At 33.4% G+C, this 23,796-nt stretch overlaps 1 protein-coding gene across 3 annotated transcripts in view; it reads left to right on the forward strand.

Moving 5' to 3' along the window:
• Positions 1–12,789: 12,789 nt before the first annotated feature.
• The window catches only part of LOC120069391 (auxin response factor 8), a 33,772-nt gene continuing 22,765 nt past the window's right edge, over positions 12,790–23,796 (forward strand). Inside the window, exons 1-5 of one of the 3 annotated variants that reach the window (XM_039021130.1) lie at positions 12,790–12,937; positions 13,125–13,223; positions 13,391–13,447; positions 13,534–13,689; positions 13,771–13,855. In XM_039021130.1, coding sequence (XP_038877058.1) covers positions 12,803–12,937; positions 13,125–13,223; positions 13,391–13,447; positions 13,534–13,689; positions 13,771–13,855 — 532 coding nt within the window. In that variant the 5' untranslated portion in view covers positions 12,790–12,802. Of the gene's footprint in view, positions 12,938–13,124; positions 13,224–13,390; positions 13,448–13,533; positions 13,690–13,770; positions 13,856–22,857; positions 23,117–23,261; positions 23,477–23,580; positions 23,696–23,796 lie in introns of those variants that run through there. The other 2 variants (XM_039021131.1, XM_039021132.1) reach the window with 2 other exon arrangements.

Consider the following 23,796-nt stretch of genomic DNA (forward strand, 5'->3'; position numbering starts at 1 on the left):
TCTATTATTTTGGGCTTAAATTCTATTTATGCAACTAGCCCTTTTGTTTTTTGTTTTTGTTTTTTAAAATTAAGCCTATTGATACTACTTCCAGCTCCAAATTTATTTATTTGTTATCTACTTTTCACCAATGGTTTAGAAAACTAAACCAAATTTTGAGAACTGAAAAAAATAGCTTTTAAAAAAATGTTTTTGGAATTTGGAATTTGACTAAGAATCAAACTATTATACTTAAGAAATCTGCAAATCATTGTAAAAAATGTAGAGAAATATGCAAATCATTGTAAAAAATGTAGATGAAATAGACTTAATTTTCAAAAACAAAAACAAAAAATCAAATGGTTATCAAATAGAATGTAAATAATTATCAAACGGAACCTAAATGATTACTAAATAGGTCTTCCCATTGATTATCAAACAATAGAAAATGTTGAAAATATAAAATTATCGTGCTGAGTGTTTCAAAATCAATTCTAAAAGAAACCTTATATTTAGAGAAATAAGGACTCATTTTTTTTGTGAAACCTTTAGTTAACGATAAAGTTCTTCCCTTTTGTAGAAAGCGTAGGATTTCTTAAAGAAAAAAATGACATCAGCCTTGATATCTTCGTAAAGGAAAAAGAAATTCTTTAACCAAAGGAAAAATTCGTCCAAACTTAGGGGATTAGTTGTTTAACCCCCAAAATGGGACATTCTAAATAGAGAAAGAGAAACGTTCAAATTAAGTTCAACTTAACGATAATTGAGATATACTATCTCACTTAGTATTAGAAGTTCGAACTTCATCTCTATAATTGTTATACCAAAAAACAAACATAGAGAAGTGAATTTATATACATGTATAGAACATTACTCAAGAAAAAAGAAGGAAGAGAGGAAAAGAGATGCGACAACCACGACAAGTTTGCCAGAGGGTCGAGGGGACGAGGGGAAGGGCTAGGAAGGTGAGAGGGGAGAGAGAATAAATAAGTTTTTTCTAAACCATTTTAATTAATAATTTTTATTTTTAAAAGATGACACGTCAACTTCGTCAACTACTTTAACCTATTTTTTTATTAAAGGATCAAAATCATATTTTCTTAAACATTGAATGTAGACTAATTTGAAACAAACCTTAAATTTCATGAATCAAAAGTGCAATGTACTCTAAAATGTTTATAATTTCCCTTATATGTTACAAATGATATATATATTATCATTTATATGTAGCACATAAGTGTAAAAGATATAAGAATGAAGGTAAGGTTCCATTATAAGTTTAGTTCATGAACTTTCAATTCTATGTTAAGGTTTAAATTTTGTAGCCCATAGATCTTTAAATTTTTAATTTTTTGTCTACCTATTCAACATTTTTAAAATTTACAAAGGCAATAAACATAAAATTGAAAATTTTGGGTCCCAATAGATATAAAATTAAATATTTATGAAGGTTATATTATAAATTTGGTCCCTATTGTTTGGAGAAAATTAGAATTTAGTCCCTATAGTTTAAAAATTAGATGTTTTCCCTATAGGTTGATATAGACTATTCATTAGGATTTCATCAAATCATATGGACTATTTATGAAGATGTATCGAATCATAAGAATGAAAATATAATTTTTAAAACCATGAGGACTGAATTTTAACATTTTCAAATGTAATTTAAAAACCTTAATTCTATAAGGAAAAACTCCATATATCCCCATTTATCTCTACCAAAAATATTACAAGGGTCGTGGATGGTGCAAATGGAGCAAATAAAGAAATATCATAATTATTGATGTCAAAATCCAAACAGGGATCAAAATGCACCTGACCTTCACGTGACACTAGTATTGAACTTGTTTGAGGGGAAAAAAAAACATGGCCTGCAAAAGATAAAACATGTAGATTGGTGTGGTATTTGCTACTCACACTACGATGCTTAAGTCAATGAGTGAAAGAATGTGAAAGTTAGGGAGTTTGAGAGTATGATTCAACTTCCCTCATATGGAGTTATAATGATATATTTATGTAGGAGGGTGATCTATGTCTTCTCCTATTCCCTTTTGAAATCCAATTATTTAATAAGAATCCTATGGATTCTTGGGCTCGGAGGCGTGCTTGTGTGAAAGTTTGGCTCTTCAGTCTCCGAGACCAAGGGTGAGGGAAGGTTGGGTCGAGGGCCCAACTCAAGCTCAATGGCCAAGTAGGTTCCTCACCCTTGGCCTTCGAGAGCAAAGATGTGGGAATTGTGGGATTAAATCCTGCAGCAGAAGCGATGGATGACTTTGCTTTCGATTTTTTATTAGAAACTTGTATTGTGGAGGAGACCTAGTTCCTATTATTTAATTTAAGTTTAAATTAAATAGAATTCGTTTAATTAAATTAAATTAACAATTAATCGGATTGATTAATTAGTATTTTAATTAAATATCTCATATTTAATTAAATATACATTTAAATCATATTTAAATGCACATCTCTTTCATAACCTATAATTTTAATATGAATCTAATTCATATTAAATTTTAACCTATAGTTTTAATATGAATCTAATTCATACTATTTTAATATTTGAATCATATTCAAATATATTAAATCTCTCTTTATTATAAAGTTTATCTTGAATCTTATTCAAAATTAACTTTCTATTAACTATATACATTATATTAATTGTATCATATATAATTAATGTTATTCCCTTAAATAATTTGAACAATTTGAATTCTTCCAAAACTATTGATCCTTATTTACCCGTCATGAGTTTCCTATGGACCTACAGATTAAAAGTTCCAATGATCCGAGATTGACTGATTAAACTCTCTAATTACGTTAATCAACGTTCATTAACTGTGAGCCACTCCACTATAAACCCACAACTACACTCTTCGCGAGTTGTCTATAATTACAATTAGGTCAAATTACCGTTTTACCTATGTAATTACCTTTTACTCCTTAAATACCACTAATCCCTCTAATGAATAATATGTTTATAGTCCTACCATAAAATAAGTCCCTCTCGGGCCAGTGAGACGGCGGGTTGTTCAACGCCAGGAATCAGCACTTAAGGAAACAACTCATTTACTAATTTCATCTTATGTAGTTATGATCACAGCTGTCCACTAAGACAAGTCCCAAAAATGGTAGGCTCATTGAGTCGGCAACTCGGACCACTCTCACCCATACAAATCAAAAGACAACATTCATAGACAATAGTCCATAACTCACTCATGATTGATATCGAGTTACATGGTTATCCTATGAAATATTAATCTTTTCAGTCCATGATGTTACAAAAAGAGATTAAATATTTAACGGTCAGATCTTATACAAACTCATTGTATAGGATACTTCAACTTGTATGTCTCCACACGAATGATTTAGATCACATTGATTGTAACACTTGCAAAGTGGGTCATATCCATAGTATTACGAGGATAAGACACCTAACCTCAATCCATATACTATAAATTCTTTTAGTTATTACTTGAACATTATCCACCTGTATGTCCATTACATACTATTCAAGTCTCGTAAAACAACCTTGAATTTTTAACTTGGTAGATAATTCATTATTGCATATTTAAAATAATCAACTATTATGTCAAATAAATAACTATAAGGCTTTAGAGCACAAATCCCAACAAGATCGGTGTCGGCCTTTGAGGGTGAGGCCAATAGGGAGTTGGGCCCAAAGATCTAACTCCTCTCCCTTAGCATGTCATGATTTTGTCTTAATCTCGAATCTGTTTCTTGTTCGCTTATTGATTAGATTTATCCTTTTTTGTAAAAAAATCACCCATAATAATTAGCTCTCCACTCTCATGTTAGGTTTTGAGATTTGGCTAGTCACATTATGAGCTAAACACTTCAGACCCAATTTGAGAGTATACTTATTCTAACTTATGTTGCTTCATTGACCTTGTCAATCAACTCTCAGGAAGGTTGAACTTCTTGTCGGTATTCATGTGAGGCATCCACACATCAAACCTATAAGTTTGATGTTGAGTACTTATTTGGACGGTGCTTTAGGCCCTCGAGTTACCTTAGCGACGTTCTAACTGGGTGGTTTCTCTATTATCTTGGGATGACTCATAGTATCCTGTAAATATCCTTCAGATTCAATTATTTTGAATCCAATCTCCTTTTAAGGGACTAATGTCACACCCCATTATAGATTTCTCCTCTAACCTAGAACGAAATGTGAAGACGTTAAACATCACTTCTTTTAGTGACATCAAATGTCCCAACTCCTAACATATCTTGTGCTCAAGATCAAACTCAAACTTCCAAACCAATTTTAGAAAATAGTCTATTCATCAATAGAGTTCAAGAACTCGACTCAATTTAAATCATAATACTGATTAAAAAGATTTATAGACTAGTAGTAAGGATTATTTTTAACAAAACCTCCTTTGACATGTAACTCACAAGTTTTAACTATTATGAAATACTCTTAAATATATGGACAAACAATACAATAGGTGTCTAACAACACTAATGGCGTTTGATGGCTCAGCAGGCGCTAGGAACTTCATTGCTACTTGGGGGAGGGGGAAATATAAAACATCGAAAGCATGAACTAAAGCTCAGTGAGCGGTAATTTAATATAAACATGAGTTTCTCTTTCATAAACATCAGTGAAATTCATTAAAATCATTATGTAGAATGTTAGTGAAATTTATCAAAACCATTCATTAAATCCTTGGCAAAGTATATAAGATTCAATAACATTTCAAACAAATGCTAGTAAAATAATGACTTGATCATATCTCATATAAAGAACATTATAAAATATTCACGACTTGTCAGAAAACCACACCAACTTTGTACCAAAATACTCGTCTACAATGACGAGTTACTCTAGACAAAGAATGTCCCCTGTGGTGGTAAACCCAATAATAATGTCATACGTGCACGTAGAGCTGCCTCAAGACTAAATATGGATACACACCACAAGCGTAGGTTCCTATGGACTTCCTGGTATATTGTGGTCACATCCGACTCTGGTAGCCCCCTGGTCGCCTGGGTGGTGCTACAAGTGCAAGTTCCTCTAGACTTTCCAGTATATTATGACCACATCTGACCCTGATAGTCCCATGATTTCCTGAGCAGTGCTAGTGAAACACATTTAAGTATCATGGAAGAAATAACCATCTCTTTGGTATAAGATCAGTAGTTTGAAACCACTTTCACAAACTAGTCAACATTATTTATTACGCCATTAAGAGATTTTCTTACAAAACCATACAAATCATAATAAAGTAAAATCAGGTTCCAAACTACATTTTTATAATTCCAGTTCATATAAAATCAATGGGAATTCATAAATCATGATTCAAAACATTTTTAAAATAATAATCAAGTAAAACAAATCATGCCAACACATTTCACAAGTCATAGAATACTATCATACTTATATATTTTTCATATCAAAATACTTAAAATACAACCACTCATTGTTAACCGATTTCTCCTCGGATTTCTAGTTCCTTCGGCTCCCGTTTATCGTTAAATTATATTAATAATTCCCCAGTTATCCTCCATATGACCATAATCCAATTATTTGAAAAATAACCTTCAAATATAACCAATTTCACCTAAACTTCCCCAAAACTCTAATTTGATCCAATGTAGGGTTTATTTTACAATTTGCTCATTTAATTACTTAAGATCCCAAAAATTAATCTCCAATAAGAACTAATTCCACTTCAATTTTCTTTAAGCCTTAGTTTTGACCATTTTAGAGTTTCCTTTTCAATTCAACTCTAATTTCACTCAATTTAGGGTTTATTCACAATTAAGTCTTTTAAATTACTTAAATTACCTTAATTTTCCCAATTAATCCAATTTAAACTCAAAATATCTTAATGATACCAATTGGGACTTAAATCCAGCTTAAGTACACTTAATTTTTCTCAAACCCTAATGTCATTCAATTCCAGGATTTCACTTTACACTTTAATCCTTAAATTATCTTAAAATTAATTTAAGATTCTAAATTAACTCAATTCTAAGATCAAAGCATCTTATTGATATCCATTAGAACTTAAATTAAAATTTGGAACACCTTAATTAATCTTAATTTTGTCCAATTTTATCTAATTTTTCCATTAACCCTAGATAGAGTTTACTTTAAATTAATCCCCTAATCAACTTCAAAACTGGCTTAGGATCTCGATTTCTCCTAATTTTAGGTTTGAAGTATCATAACAATACCAATTGGACCCCAATCATGCTTAAAATCATCTTGGTAACCTAAAATTGACTTTTAATAACAGACAACAGATGTCAGACGGAAGTCAACTATAATAAAAACTCTTTCTTCAACCTTCAGCCCATAATTTTCCAGATTTTGACCAGTTTTTCCGGTGATCTCCGATGATCAATTTCACTCATTTCGGTCATAGCTAACTTATACAAACCTTTTACCCATCCCTTAAACTATCTTACCTTTAAGTTTGGAGCCTTGAATCGCCTTGAATTGCTCAAAATCGATCAAACTCTCCACGGGTACCTATTTTCCAGCGAGAAACTTCAAATTTCAAAATTCAAATTTTCGGCCAATAAAAACTCAACTAACCTATATAAACCTTTTATCCATTACTAAAACTAACTAACCTCTAAATTTGAACGTCTGATTTGCTCTAAAACTCTCAGAATCAACGAAATACTTCTCGGCACCCATGTTTTCCCGCTAAAAGGTCACAGAATATTCAGAATTTAAATTCCTTGATTCCATCTAATGATAATAATCAAATCAAAGACCATAAAACTCTAGAAGGACCTTAGAAGTATCTTACCTTCAAATTTAGAGTTTTGAATTAACCTCTAAGTCCACGAATTTGATAAAAATTCGCAAGCCCTATTTTCAGTCTAATTTTTGCCGCCACTGTTTTTCTTTATTTTCCTTGCTTTTCTGGCCAAATTTTCTTCAATCAAAATGCTCCACGACTTTCCTCTCATCTCCTTCAATGTTTTAGCTCTGTTTTGTCCAATTTTCATTCACCAAAAACTCTTAATTCCATTCTTTTCCTTCTTCCCCTTTTTAAACTCATCGAACACCCCAATTCTTGCTTCTTATCTGATTTTCACCTCCAGCTTTGAGATTTATATGTCTTTGGATGACTCTCCTTTCACTTTTTGGCCATCCAATCATAAAATTTGAAGAAGACAACCAAAATTTTATCAAGAAACCTACCAATTTGCCTTATCTCTTTCTCTCGAGTCTCTCATTTTTTCTTCCAATCCATCTTCAATTCTAACCCAAAAAAAGTCCTACAAGTCCATGTCACCTCCAATTTATCATTAAATCCTTGAAATTTCTAAAATTTACTATATTTTAAAAAAAATGTTGACTTTTTAGTTGACTTTGACCCTTTGACTTTTACTTTAACAGTTGACTTTGATTTTGACTTGTCCTGAGCATGCCTACTTCACTCTCGAATGTCCATTACAAGCTCGACTATGTTCATTGCTCTCAAATTATTCCCCGGGCCCTCACCTTCTCTTCCTAGGTGAAACAAACGTCAACTATTTTTTTTTAATTTTTAATTATAAATCTTAATCAAGAGATCCAAGTCAAACTTAATCTCGAGTCCTAGAGTTCAACTTCAACTATAAGTTTTCTAGAATTTCCAATAAAGAATAAAGAAGAGAGGGCTTATAACTAACCTGTACCGATTCTTGTAAAATAGATACAAAATTGATTTCTTTAAAATTATAAACACCCTATCGAGAAAGATGGATATAAATTTCTGAGAGGTAATGTGGCCAACAAGTAACATTCTTTTAATTACTAAATTTTGTATGAAAGATGAAAATCGATTTCTTTAAGATTATAAGTACTTTCTTGATAAAGATGAAGATTGATATATGAGAAGTGGTGTGACCAACATATGGCTTTATATGACTTTTTCTTTAGAAAAATGAAAATAGAGTTCTTAGAGATTATATGCACCTGCTCAAGAAAGATGAATATCAATTTTTGAGAGGTGAAGTGACTTTCATGTAGCTTTTCTAGACACTTTCCACATTGGAGTTTGTTAAAAAAGTGTAAAGAACACGTGACTTTGAATTGAACTATGTCTCCCACACATTCACCACAAAATTGGATAGAGTACTATCGAACACGTGTTAAGTTGTGACTGGTGGAGATATAGGAATGTTTTGTGGTCAATCAATGTCATAAACAGTGTGTCATACACACATTATCAATAGGTAAACTTTGACTGAGGTCGACCTCGACCTCGACCTACTGGGTCAATCTCAGCATGTGTGCCTTGATGTCGGCCTATGTGTGATGACCTCAACCTCAATCTAGCTCGCACTTGGTGTGTGAGGCCCATGTAAGTTTTGACTCTTAGTCGTTGGGTGTGTAACCTCTAAAAGAATGAGTGAGTTATCTTTTGCCACGACATCGACCATCTTAGACTCACCCCTTGGCAATATTGAGTTCGACCTCAGCCACATGTACTCAATTTTGACCTAAACCACCTAGAATTGGCTAGTGGTTTGCCTACTGCTTCCTTTTATCATTCTCTAGGTAAGATTGACATCGACTTATTAGCCATACTCGAGGAAAATTTTATTTAGAGAAAATGTTTTCTTGAGTATGACATTCTATCATTAAAAAAAAAAACTTTTCCATTCAAAAGGAAATTTGCATGTTTTGAATTAAAAACAGGTATCATACAAAAAGAAAAAAAAATCAATCATAAAATGTAAGATACCTTATGGTGGGGTTGGCATGGACCTTGCAGGCTAGTCTCGACATCGGCCTTCGCTGGTTGTTTTTTCTCGATCAAGTTTTGCATACCTTCGACTATCTCTTTGTTTCTCAAAGGTTTAATTGGCATCGGCCTTGGCCTTGGATTTGTCTTCCAACCTCGACCTCGACTTCAACGTAGAATCCTCGGCACGGTTTGCACCACTAGTTTAGTCCATTAATTCAACTAGCTTTGTTATGCGCAACTTTATGTCCTTTTGGCTATTAGGTAGTCTTAGGTTGCCTTCTCTAATTGTTCCCACCTAAGATGATTGGCCTCTCATTTGGTCTGTGGACCTGAGACTTTGCATCTCTTATAACCTCAATAAGAAGACATTTCCATTAGCAAGATTACATACTAATGATTCCACTTGAACCACTTTAGTGGGTTTTGCTCGTCCAAAATATCCAATAACCGAGTTAGATCTCAACACATTCCTTTCACTTGCTTCTCTATATGTCTCCAATTTTTTCCCAGGTTGGGGAGGTGTTTGATTACTTGTTCTTCACGGGTGGTGGTCCTGGTCTGAGTCATCTTTGTCCAGGTTTTTGTTCTCATCTCTCTTACTCATATTTTGTAAGATATGCAAATTATAACTAAAACACTCTCTTTTCCACAAAGGATGTCCATTGTTGATGCAAAAATCTAGACAGAAGAAACACACCTGATCTTCATGCAACACCAATAGTAAATTTGTTTGAAGTAGATAAGAACGTGGCTTGCAAAAGAGAAAACCTACATACTGGTGTGATGTTTTCCATATACACTCTAATGCTTAAGACAAATAGTGAAAAATGTAGAAACTAGAAGTTTAAGAGATGATTAAGTTATCTCGTATAAAGTTATACTATTTATATAAAAGGTTGACCTGGGTCTTCTTTGTTCCTTTTTGGAATCCATTTATCTGATAACCTAATAGGATCTTATGAACTCCTAACTTGGAAGTATGCCTATGCGAAAAATTGTTTACCTCGTGCATGCTTTTTGGTTTAGTAAAATAAATTAGGTAACGTTACCTAGATTTGGTTTTGAAAATCGTGATTTTCTTTAGTTTTAAAAGTAATCATATCCAAACTATTTGTATTTTCCAAACTGAAATTTAAATTAGATGATTGACGAGTGACATTTAAGATAATTATTAGTTTTTAAAACTATACACATTTTAATTTTAATATAAGCATTACATTTTTCTTTCAGGTATAATAACTTGAAGTAAATAGAGATGTAAAGGAATAATTTCATTCTTATAACAGATCTAAACGTTACTATATTTTAATTAATTGTACATGTAAGAAAATATAATTACGATTCCATATAAAGTAAATAACACTAAGGTCGTGTTTACCCATTCATAAATATAATAAATCAATGATAATATGAAAAGTGGGTCATGTTTGATTATGTGTGTCGTTGTTTAACTATATTCCGTAATGGTAATGAAACGTGGGTCCATTTCGAATTCTATAATCAAATAACGTAATCTAATTTAGGAATTAAGGATGCTCGATTTGATCGCATTTGAAATTTAAGTAGGACCTACTAGCTATTATCACTACCGTTGCATATATTGTTGCCGATACAATATTAGAATTATGTATATGTCATATTGTTACTTCTACTATTATTGTTACTATTTATCCTTAGGGTCTAGCGGTTAACAGTTACAATAAATATGACATATTATGTATAGCAATCACTACAATGGTAATAGTAACACTAATGATAATGATAATAAACAATAAATGTGACAAATTCATAATTCTAAGTAAACGTAATAAAAAAAATCATATTATGGTTGGTTAATTAATGAAATCTCATTACAATTATACCAATTTTCCTTATGAATTGATAAACGCAGTCTAAGGCCATGTTTATTCTAGATGAAATGCAATCCATCAATAATAATCTAAAATAGTGAACTCCATCTAATTATTGTTGGTTGTTGTTTATTGTTCCTTATTCCTAATGAACTATGAGATTCACCTCCAAATCTATTTATAATCTCATAGCAATGATACCAATTTAATTATGGTTTGGTTAACGTGGCTCGATAAAATTTTTTTATTACGATCTTGACATGTTATTAACACCCTAAAAAATCTCACTTTTTTTATTAAATTATAATGAATTTTTAGTATAATTGGATCAGTACATAAATATAATTAATATGAAAGATTCAACCCATAACAAAATCCTTTATTTATAATTGGACTAGAGGTGTACTAAAAATAATGGGCCATGGAGGAACTTGCCTCGAATGAGATGAGGATCCTCATGAGAATGAAGATTTTATTTTTCTTATTTTTCTTTTACACATATTTTTGGAAGCAATTATCTTTCTTATTTTAATTTTATCGATAATTGTCGACTCCAAACTTGACCTCTTTCTCTCTCCAACCTTACATATATATTATAATTTCTATTAACCAAATTTTAATATCACATTATAATCTATATTTCAATTCCTATTTTGTTACTTCTAATTAAAAAAAATATATAGATAGCATAACGTTAAATTTATTAATTTTAGGTCAATAGTGATTTAATAAATATCAACAAATTTGTGTGTATAATCAAATAATTTTTTTAAAAATATAATGTTATTTATCCGCAAACGAAGCTTGTTCATCAGAAATTATTTAACTCCAAAATCTAATTTTGGTTTAAGATGATACGAAGAATAATATCTATCTATCAATTTCACCTTGACAACGACACATCAAATTCTCATCACGACAATGACATATCCAATTCTTCTCTAATTCAAAGGATAGTCAACATTGTATTAGATTCTGAAGGGAAAAAAAAAATTAACATGTAACTCAATTTAGAAAAAAAAAAAAAGCGACATTATTAAAAAAGATAAACTAGAATTAAAATTTTTGTACTCCATTTTGAAAGCGTTAACATATTTCTAAAACTAAATCCCAAACCAAAGATATTTTAACAAACAGGAAATGAGAAAAAAGGAGAGAGAGAAAAAGAAAAGAAATCTTGAAAGTTAAAAATGAAAAATGGAGGAAAAAAAAAAAGAAAAAAAAAGTGATTATTTAACATAATCCGTACGTCTGACAAGGACCACTGGAGGATGGTGGCACATGCCTGCTGTCAAATCAAAAGGGGAATGAACGGTGAGGATTAAAAGGTACGGAGAGATGAAGGGTTGTGATTGCGTCGTCCTAAATTAGTATCTCCTGGACTCCATTTCTCTTTTTTCGTTTTATATTTTCTCTTTTTTCTCACTCTTAAATAAAAACACTTAAACTTACCATATTTTTTTCTCTCTCACAGACACTGCCTTGACCGTGCTTTCTCTCTCCTCTGTCTCTGTCTTTTCTTTCTCTCTCATCTTTCAGTTTTGGAAGAGAAACCCTCCTTTGAAACCACCTCTTCTCTTTTACTCTCTCTTTTTTTTCTTTCTTTTTTTTTTTTTTAAGCTCTCTGTATGTAAATTTGTACTGACTGACATTCTCAGTCAGTCCGATTGTGGTGTACCGGCTTACTCTAAAATTGCTTGTCAGTGAAGGGGTTTTTTTGGGGTTTAATTCATCTTATCTTTCTCAGTTTCCCCACTTGATTGTTGTTTGCTTTCGTGGGGTTTTTTTGTTTCTCTCTTGGAGGGATCTAGTACGGATGATTGCCTTTTGATGTGTGGATTGAGGTTTGAATTTGTTTGGTTTGAGTGTTTTTGTGGGAAGTTTGTTTGAGGGGTTGGAGGGAGGGGAGGGGGTTTGATTTTGGGGGATTTTGAGCTTAAACCCTAAAAGCACTCTGTTTTTGAGAAGATGGATATTGGGTTGGTTTGATTTGGGGTGGGGGAGATGGGAGAGTGCGGTGGGGTTGTGAGTGATTGCGTTGGGTTTAGGCAGCGGAGGAATCTTCTTTTTGTTGTTGGTTTTGTTTTGGTTTACTGTTTCAATTTGGAACGATGCAAATCCTGTTTTGAATTGTTATCGTTATTATTATTATGTGTGCCTTTTTTTTCTTCTCCCTTTATTAAATGCTATGGTTCCCTCGTCTCCCGCCATAAATTTTGATCTCCTGTGCTGAACTTTAATTATGGCGTTGTAATGATGGTGATGATTATAGGAGGGGAAAAGAAATGCTTGAATTCAGAGCTATGGCATGCATGCGCGGGGCCCCTTGTGTCCCTCCCAACTGCTGGGACTCGGGTTGTCTACTTCCCTCAGGGTCACAGCGAACAGGTTCCATGGTTTTTTTTTCTCCTTTTAGTTTGAAATTATATTTTTCCATTTTTGCGGCTATCTTTTTCCTTTTCTTTTTCCCCTTCTTTGTATGGGGAAAAGTTGAGAAGTGTCTTAATTAAATTAGTTGTCATTGCATAAGCCTGTGAAATTGAAAGGACTTCTCTGTTGATTTGTTTCTCTGTAGGTTGCTGCCACAACCAATAAAGAAGTTGATGGGCACATACCCAATTACCCGAACCTACCTCCCCAGTTGATATGTCAACTCCACAACGTTACAATGCATGTGGGTTCTCTACTTTTCATGTAATTTGAGCGTGTTTAGCCCCCTTCGTTACATAATTAATGTTTTTAATGCTTAAATCTTTCATTAATCTCTTATTAACCATGAATGAGGAATTAGATTAAGCAAAGGAGAACTTCTAAGCAGGATTTGTATGTGTGACATTTCAGGCAGATGTGGAAACGGATGAAGTATATGCCCAGATGACATTACAGCCGCTGACCGCAGTAAATATCTTTACAACTCTGTTTCTCTTTCAATTCTTCTTGCCAAATTTACTAGTACCTTAGCTCAATGTATTCTATACATACAGCAAGAGCAAAAGGATACATTTCTACCCATGGAATTGGGGATTCCAAGTAGACAGCCAACAAATTACTTTTGCAAGACGTTGACAGCAAGTGATACAAGCACCCATGGAGGATTTTCTGTACCTCGTCGTGCTGCTGAGAAAGTTTTTCCTCCACTGGTACATACATATATTTTGTTATATGATTTTCTTGGATCTTATGGATGACTTTTGCCATCGTTCTCTGGTATGGTCCTGCAGGATTTTTCACAACAGCCACCGGCACAAGAGCTGATTGCAAGGGACCTTCATGATGTCGAATGGAAGTTTAGGCATATTTTTCGAGGTAAGTCCCTTGATGTTTCGTCCATTTGGGGAAATACGTGCATTTTCTTTGTTAATGGTATCTACTTTACCTCCAACCTTTTTGTTGACCGCTAGTTCAACCAATTTATTTGTAGTGTTGGTTAAGCACTCATATTTAGTTGGCATTTGAAATGAAGCTGTCAAGAAAATTATTGATTTAATATTTTTTTTTGGCATTTGCTACAAAGTAATAGTGATATCAAGCTCATCAAGTGAGACACTTTGTTTTGTAAAGAAAAAAAAAAAACCAACTCACTCAAGAGAGTTTGGTTCGTACTAGAGTATGAACATTGAATTACATTTTGTCTCTGAATCAGAGCAAAGGTTAATGATTAATTGGTTATAGAATAACCAAATTACAACTTAAGTAGTAGGAAAAACGCAGAAGGCAGAGAATTGAATTACCTTATTAACTATTGGAAGTCAAGAACCAAACCGTTAATGAAAAGGAAAATTAGAGCATTTCAGTTGCTTCATTAAGAGTCTTTCTGGGAATGTTAGAGGTTTTGTTACAGGACACTTGGGTTAGTCAAAGTGGATAGATTTCTCATTAGAGAGTTGTGAACCTCTAGATTCATTGGGTGGTCTGCTTAGAAGTTGATGGTGTCGCTGGGTTATTTTAGTGATATGGCTAGAGAGATTGATGAAAGTTGCCGATATTGTTCAATGTTCACGGTTCCATATGCTTCTTTGAAAGGCCTTTTCGAGATAGGATCTCAGGTGTGAATGGGCCTACCTCTTTTGTCACGAACTTGAAGACCTTCTCTCTAGTCTTTATCATTTTTTGTTTTCTGAGATAAGATCAGAGTTATGAAATAACCACCATGGTGGATTATAAGAATGGATTCCTATTGTTTAGTGAAGAAGAAGGACTATAATCTTTGAAAGAGTGTGAACTTTACACCAATATTAAAACCTTAAAAAGGAAACCCTCAAAGGACGGACAAGTTTTGTTCAAGATCTTCCTGTTCCTTCCGCACCCAAAGACCAAAAAAAGAAAAAAAAAAAGATCGATTAAAAGCCAACCAAATTGTCTTTGCATCTCCTTTGGAAGGTGACCCAGAAAAATCATAGATAGAAGATAAAATTGCTTCCAAGCAAAACGTTACGCGAACCAAAAGCTTTTAGAACAAAGTTCTATTACTGTCTTATAAAGGAACAGTATCCATGGAGTTGGCATGGCACATAATACACCTATAAGAGGAGAGGGTCAAATAAGCATCCTACAAAAATAAGCCACATTAAGAGACTTTCTGTTCAGAGAACAAATGATTGTTTAATGAAGTTGATTTTCAAAGTAATTCCTTTGCACTGTCCTTCACCTTCACTTTAGGATTCTTGTACGATTGGTTTTAGGCTAGATTAGATTATGAGAGCTGTTTCTTGGGGAGGGGCTGAGAAGGGTAATGGGTATCATTTAGTAAATTAGAATGTTGTATCAAAATCTAGACTAGGGATAGGAAATTTTTAATGCAAAAGTGTACCCTAAGAAGCACGGACACTTAAATTTGGTTTGCATGTCTGTGTCCGACACGTGTTGGACACTCTGACACTTCGACACTTGTTGGACACATATAAAAGAATTTGGTGCAATAGATATGTTAGACACTAGTTGTACAAAGCCAAAATAGGACCAAAATTTGGTAGACATGCATCAAACTCTTCTTATATATACTAACTCAACACATATATGACAAAAATAATAAAATTTGAGAGCGAAATACATCAAATTAATTTTTTAAGCATAGAAATAAATAAACTGATTAACTTTAAATTTTCTTTTCGTTTAAAAATGATATATATGTTAAAAAATTGTATGTTTTAATAAATGTGTCTTTGGCGTGTCCGTGTCCTAAATTTAAAAAAATGATGCGTCGCCGTGTCAGTGTCGTGTTGTATCCATATCCGTGCTTCTTAGAGTGTACCACTCCTTTTGAAATTGCCGTGGTAGGTTTCCTTTAGAACCTTTAGGTTCATCGCGAGTAAGTAAGAGCTACATTCCAATGTGGATTCTAGTACAGATTCCAAAGGCACCTTTAGGAACTGGTGGGAAGTAGTTCTTCTCTTTATGGTTCTCGCTTATTTCTTATCTCCCTACTTCTATATACTTCATGGTATCCACTATCTTTTGTCCTTGATCACGAGATTAAGGAGTTAACTTTTTCTTCTTCTTCTTCTTCTTTTTTTTTTTTTTTCTTTCCTGAAACATATCACACAAATATTTAACCATTATATGAATGATGAACACTAGCCATGGAGAGCCCAACAAAATGTCAAAAGGGAACTAAGGAATAAGATTATTAGATTGGTAAGGCACATATTTCATCATGTTCTTTTGAACCAATTTACTAAGATAAAACAATGTGAGTTATTTACAAATTTTACATAGCAATTTTCTATTAGAGATTTTTAGCCAGATTTCCATTCTAGAGGATGATAGTTGAGAAGTGAATTGAACAAACAGAGGTTAATCTCATGGATAATTTTCCCGTTTTGAGTTCCTAATTGCTTTAGCGGCAAATCTAACAACCTTCTAGAATGCAAAATGAACACAATTTTAGAGTGCAATTCAACAAACCACCTCATAAATGAAATAATACGCGCGATCAGAAGAGGAGGAAGAGGATGCCCAATCATTCCTCTCAAATCTATTGGAATTCCTTCCTTTATTGCCCTTGGCATCTCTACCATATGGCTTGTCAAAAATCTATGCTTCGAGCACCACTTTCTATGGCAAAACGTTGAAGAGGCCGATCGGTCTGAAATGGATTTACAAGAAGCGGAGCAATGGTTGTGATAAGGAGAAATGTGGTCAATAATTGAAGAGGGCGGCGGAACATGGTGGGATCTAGTTAGTGATTGAATCAGTGACAGAGATACAGTATTTGGGAAAGAAATCGAGGCTATTGAGGAATTTATTGAAGTTGATGCTATTGTTGGTGATCATTGAAACCGTTCCAATGATCAAAGAGGTATCCATTACAATAGAAGGATTCTAAATTGGAAAAAGAATTGGGGTTTCGTAGATGAGAGAGCTAATATTTCTTATTGGTTGTAATTGCTTTATTTTGTTTTGTTTCATTGTATTATGGGCGTTAGTCTCTTTTCATTTTAAAAATGAAAAGTCTTGTGTCCTTTTCAAAAAGAAAGATGAGAGAGCTAGGGATTTAAGAAATTGAAGAAAAATGAGAGAAAAATGAGATGGCAGATGAGTCATTCCACAAGTTAGCTTCTTTTTATTGTCTTTGCTTAATCTATGAAGGGGCATATCTTGGGGCATATTCCCCTAGACACACACACACACACTTGGAAGTTTAGTTATTTATTTATTTTTTAAATAATAATTTTATTATCATTACTATTTTTTAAATCGAAATAACGATTTTCATTGATTAAGAAATGAAAGAATATACACTTAGAAAAAAAAAACCAAAGCCTTGAAGGGGCTCACACTATGCAAGATAAAAACATATAGCAAAAGGTCTTCTAAATCAAACATAGAGGGAAACATAATATCGAACAAGGACCGATCATCACTAGGATCCCCCCCCCAAAGAACCCAAAAAAATAGTAGACACCATGGCAAGCCACAAAAAATGACCCTTCTTGGATGAGGAACTCCTTTATCATAACATTGGTGTCTCTATGCCAAGCAAGCAAGAACCTAAATGTTTGCAAGAAAAAAATCCCACATGAATCTATTCGCAACTCCAAGTTCCAGAGAATATGGTCTAAGTCTTCCTTTGCCTTCCGACTGAGTATACAACAAAACGACCCTGATAGCGAGGTCATCTTCCCCACAAGTCGATCCATCATCTTCACAGAACGACCTTACTCTGATCATTGCTAGCAAACATGGCCCCCATCCATTCGAGTGGTTGTTTAAGAGGGTTATAGGTACTCACCGGAATTTGCGGAAAGATATTGCAAAAGAGCTCCCCTTTTTTTGTTAACCTTTTCGTTGTGTGGTGGGGGAGGAGGAAAACGTATTTTTGGAAGAATATTGGTTGGGAGAGAAACTTCTGCGTGCTCTGTTTCCTTGTATCACTTGTTGCCCCTCAAAAATCACTTTGTTGTTGCCTTTTTGGTGTGGTTTGGGAGCTCTTGTTCCTTTTCTTTTGGGTTCTAGTGCTCTCTATCCAATTGGGAGGCGACAGAGGTGACTGCTTGTCTTTCTTTACTCGAGGGTCACTCCTTTAGAAAAGAGAGAAGGGACATTAGATTTTGGAGTGTTGGAAGGGTTCATGTGCAAGTCTTCCTTTTAGTGTTTGGTTGACCTCTCTCCCTTAGGTGTGTTGGTATTTTCTGTGCTTTGGAGGATGGAGATTCCTAGGAAGGTGAGGTTCTTTACCTGGAAAATTCTTCACGGTTGTGTTCATACGATGGATTGACTTGTGGGGTAGTTGCTTTTGCTTGTTGGAACCTTTTGTTGTTTTCTTTGTTATAAGGTAGAGGAAGACTTGGATGGTATTATTTGACATTGTGATTTTGCGAGTAGTTTTTGGAATTATTTCTTCCAGACATTTGGTATGATGCACGTTGGTCTAGGAGTTGCTAGTACTTTGATTGAGGAGTTCCTTCTCAACTTGCTTTTTGGGGAGAAGGGTTGTTTTTTATGGATGGCGGGGGTGTGTGCAATCCATTGGGTTTTTTGGGGTGAGTGGAATCCGGAATAGTAGGATGTTTAGGGTTGTGGTGAGGGATCCTGGGGAACTTTAGTCTCTAGCTCGTACAATGTTTCTTTGTGGGCTTTGATTTCGAAGACCTTTTGTAATTATTTGATAGGTGTCATCTCGTATAGTTGGAGTCCCTTCTTATTGACGAAGCTCCCCTTTTGTGAGCTTTATTTTTTGTATGCCGTATATTCTTTCATTTTTTCTCAATGTAAGTTGTGTTTTTCATTAAAAAAAATAAAATAATGTTCACACAGCCATGTAACACTTGCCCAGTAAAAAACTTACACTTTCCCGGAATATTAATTCTCCAAAGAATAGAAAATACCAACCCACCCACAGGAGAAGGATCAATCAAACGATGAGAAAAAGAATTACATGAAAAACCCTCCAAAAGGTTGGGACTCCACACTCTCCAATTCCTTCTCCGAAGGCTAAAGGAATACCTCTCAAGCAGAGACCAAAGAACACCGACATCCATTGCTTCCCTATCGGATAAAGAATGACGAAACCCAAATGAGAAGGACCAAAAACTTCTTGACCAAAAAGGAAACTTTGAAACCAAACAATTTTTAAGAGAGGAAAGGTGATATAGTCGTAGAAACAAGAGCATAGGGGTCTATCCCCACCCATTGATCTCAGAAATAAGATTCCTTCCCCTCACCAACCACACAACAAACAAAGGGAGCAAAAGAAGGAAGCTCCTTAGAGATATCCTTCCACAAATTCTGGTAAGTGCCTTTAACCTCACGCGTAGATGGATGAGGTGAGGACCGTACTGACTAGCAATGACCTTGCTAGTCCTTATTAGTTATGCCAAACAGAATTGTGCTCAAGTTCCTGTATTATGTAATATAATTTAGCTTCTATTTGCTAATTAATTACATTGGATCCTTGGTTTCCGCCTTTGTCCTTGCCGTGGTTCCCCTGCCGGGTTCCAAGTTTGAGTCTTGTGCAACGTAATATTTTGATTTTGTTAGAATTCTGTTCTTTCAAATTTTATTTTGCCATTTTGGTTAATAAAACATATACTTACTTTTAAAATAAATAATTTAGACTTTTACTGTAAAAAAGATATTTACTACAATAAGTTAAGTTAATTGGTGTACCCATATGTTTATGTTTACTATAATAATAATAAACAGAACTCCAAAAAAAAAAAGGGAACTTAAATAGTAATGAGATTTTCAGTTATTAAGTAATTTTTTTTAATGAGTTTATATTTTTTTTGAAAGCTATTGTAATTAAAGTGTGGGGTGGGGGAATTGAACCTCAGACTTTAAAGTCGATAGTACAAACACTATGTCAGTTGAGTTATGCTCTTGTTGGCTTTAATGAATTTATATTAATCTATGAGATTCAACAAATGTTAAAACTACTATTTTGGGTACCCAAAAAAAAAAACCTATTTTGGTTAAAGATCTTTAAAACTCGTTCCATTGGAGTTCATGTAATTTCAAATGTCAATTTAGCTTATGTAATTTCAGTAAATCTTCAAATTACCTTTCATTACTAATTTGAAGTTACATTTAAAAGAATTTAACTAGTAACAAATAGGGACCAATTTTAAGATTATTAGAAGTACAATAATAATATTTAGATGTTTGACAGTATACAAACTAAAATAGAATAAGTCCTAAAGTTCAAGAAGCAAAGTGATACTTCAACCTAAAAAGAATATGAAATAAGTTTTTAATAGTTTATTTATTTATTTTAATTAATATCAATTACACAAAAATTGTTAATTTTTTAATGTCTCTTTGAAATTTTTATTAAAAATTTTATTTCACGTTAAGAAATTTAACTCACTTTTTTTTTTGAAAAAAAAAAACTTTACTAACTATTTCAAGTTTTCTTTTTCTCATGGTATAGNNNNTATATTTTTTAAAATATTGATAAAAATTTATGTATATATAAAATCATATATATATTTTTTTTAAATTTTCAAACTATAAAGTCTTTATTTATTTATTAATTTTATATCTTTGTATTAACCAGATTGGTATCATACATTATGGTTTATTATAGTGCATTAATCGGTAGATCAATTTACAAATTCAGTTCCTAAACATTAATTTCAGGTTAGGGTCTATTTTTATCACTAAATTTTAAAAAGTTTTTAATAGGTTTCTAAATTTTTAATGTTGTGTCTAATAGGTTCGTGAATTTTAGAATTCTCTATTAGACCTCTGACTTATACTATTTTTTTTAAAAAAATTAATTGTTCAATTAGATATAAAATTGAAATTCATGTCTATTGAGATTCTAAACTTTCAATTTTGTGTTCAATAAGTTCGTGAAATTTAAAAAATGTTAATTATTAATCTTAGGACTTATTAAACACATAATTGAAAATCCAATGATCTATTGGATATAAAATTGAATGTTTAAGATTCTATTAGACATATTTTAAAATCCATTTTTAAGTTCAAGGACTGAATAGACACAAACTCAAAAGTTTAGGGCCTAAATTTTAATTGAACTTAATGAATATTACTTAATTTTAATGTTGCATCATGCCATCAACCCATACCCATCTAAAATATTAAATGTATATGGACTTGTGCCCTCGATGTAAAATCTTGGATTCGCCACTGAATCTATGGATTCTTTTATAGATATAGAGACCAATGCTTATGGTTCCTTGAGTCGTTTATTGGTTAGTTATAGTGTTTTTTTTTAATTTCTTTTTATGATAATATTTATTATTGTTATTTTTTTTTTTAATTTTGTAAGTTCTTTCTTCTTCGTTTGCTTTCCACTTCAACCATTTCCTCATCTTGTTATGTTCTTTCTCTCATCCTTGTGGAAACTCAACATCTTGAAGAGAATAAGTTTATTTGCTTGGTTGGTCGCTGGGTAAGGATTAATATAATAATGTCTTCAATGTTCCACAGAAATCCCGCTTATATGTTATGATGAATTTAATCTTATATCAATACTTTATACTCCATATCACTTGTGGGCTTTGAAATTTGCGTAAAGCCTAACAAATGATTATCAACATTAAATGGAAAGAAATGACTTAAGATGGATTTGAACATAGGATCTCGTGCTCTCGTACCATGTTAAATCACCATTGAACACATAGGATGTGGCTTACTTTTGGGAGAAGCACAACATGCTTTACTGGTTAATACATGGGAAGGTTGGGTAGAAATTGGAACGGGGTAGATATGCAACTTTTTGATGTTGAAAATTCATTTGTTGAGTGGATGGGAGGTCATGATCTTAAAGGTTTGTTCAGGACAAGGACAAAAGCTTACACTGCTGCAAACTATATAGGATTTTAATTTCAAATACTTTGTAGCTTCGTGGCATTGTTTGGTCAGAGGCTATTTGGAAACGATTTGTTGTTGACAACTTTTATGACATAGTAATTTGCTTCAAAGAATCGATCTATACGAACAACACTTTTGAAGATGGTGATGAAGGTAAACTAACTCCTTGATTGGAGCCATATTGGGTTTGATCAATTTTAAGGCCAAGAATAGAAGTTTCTCGCAAAGTGGTTTTGGAGATTCTATGAGGCAAAGACCGCCCGTGGAGGTATTTCATTGCATTGCACCAAAGTATGACACATCCCATTTTGGTACTCTCTCGGGCAACTAAACATCTTGGGCCCTTAAAGCTACATTATGTAGCAGGAAGATTTGATATATGATAGTATATTGAGTGTAATTGGTAATGGGAAGTCCACTTTCTTCTGAAATGATTGTTGGATTGGTTTAATGCCGCTCATCAACACCTTCCCAAGTCTCGCCTTATGTAAAGACATCTCCGTTGCAAATATATGGAAAGAGGAAGCAACCTCTTGGGATTTGGGCCTTCTTCAAATCATAAGCTTAAGCTTTCAGGTTAAACGTATCCACCATTCTTCTCCCTCTCGAAAGATCATTGGAGATGGAATCTTGACATGAAAGACTTCGTAGAAAAATTCCCTCGCACAACATCTTTCATCCAATGGCAACCATCGATATAGTATTTTAATTTACAGGACCCATTCCAAATAAGGTCAAATTTTTTATTTGGGAGTTAAGTCATGAACATATTTGTTAACCACCACTAAATCCAAAAGCTTACAGAAGCTTAAGCGTTTAGGTTCGGATAAATTTAACTATTTCAGTACTTCTACATTCTCTTTCAATTGTGGGCTTGGAAATTTGTAGAAGGCTTAATAAGTGGAGATCAATATAATTGGAGAGGAAATGATGGTAAGTGTAGTGTTTTTAAAGCTCAAGGCGCAATAAAACGCAAATGTTTTCTGGGGCTTAAGCGTGGGCCTTTTTTTTTTTTTTTTTTTTGGGTGAGGTGCATTATATGTAGAAGTACTACATAAAGAAGAGAAAACATAGTTGAAGTATAAATATGAAAAAAAAGACCCTTGAACACAAGAAATTTTGCATTTAGACTTGGTAAATATGGTGTCTCTTCCTTCTCGCCCACTGGTCACTCGAGTTTACTCTAGGCGTCCTTCACAACCACCTCAGACACATGTCCTACATCGATGGCTTCTTCAACATTTGATCCGAAATTGAGTGATGATCTACCCATTGTCCTTTGAAAAGGTAAACACACTTATACTTACCCTATTTCTTCGTTTGTTTTGTATAACCGGTTGTCTTTACCCACTTATTCCTTTATTACATCTCTTTATTCCATCTCTATTCTTCACTCGATTCATGAAGCTTTATTTCATTTTGGGTGGCGTAGTGCAATGATTGAGGAGATGACTGCATTGGATGAGAATGGTACTTGAGATTTAGTCTCGCGTCTGGTAGGAAAGAAGACTATCAGATGTAAATGGGGGGTGTTTGCTATAAAAGCCAATCCTGACGGAACAGTGACTCGCTTGAAAGCTCGTCTTGTTGCCAAAGGTTATGCCCAAATCTATGGAACTGATTATTCTGCTACATTTTCTCCTGTTGGTAAATTAACTTCCATTTGACTATTTCTATCCATGGTTGCTACTCGTAATTGGCCTTTGCATCAACTCGACATTAAGAATGCTTTTCTGCATGGTGATCTTCAGGAGGAAGTTTACATGGAGCAACCACCTGGGTTTGTTGCTTGGGGTGAGAGTGATAAGGTGTGTTGTCTTCGAAAATATTTGTATGGACTGAAACAAAGTCCTCATGCATGGTTTGGTAAGTTTAGTCAAGCACTCGAATGTTTTGGTATGAAGAAAAGTGCTTCTGATCATTCTGTATTCTATCGACGATCTGATAATGTTATTATTTTGCTTGTT

Source organism: Benincasa hispida, unplaced genomic scaffold, assembly GCF_009727055.1.
Source record: "Benincasa hispida cultivar B227 unplaced genomic scaffold, ASM972705v1 Contig384, whole genome shotgun sequence".
Lineage (NCBI taxonomy): Eukaryota > Viridiplantae > Streptophyta > Magnoliopsida > Cucurbitales > Cucurbitaceae > Benincasa > Benincasa hispida.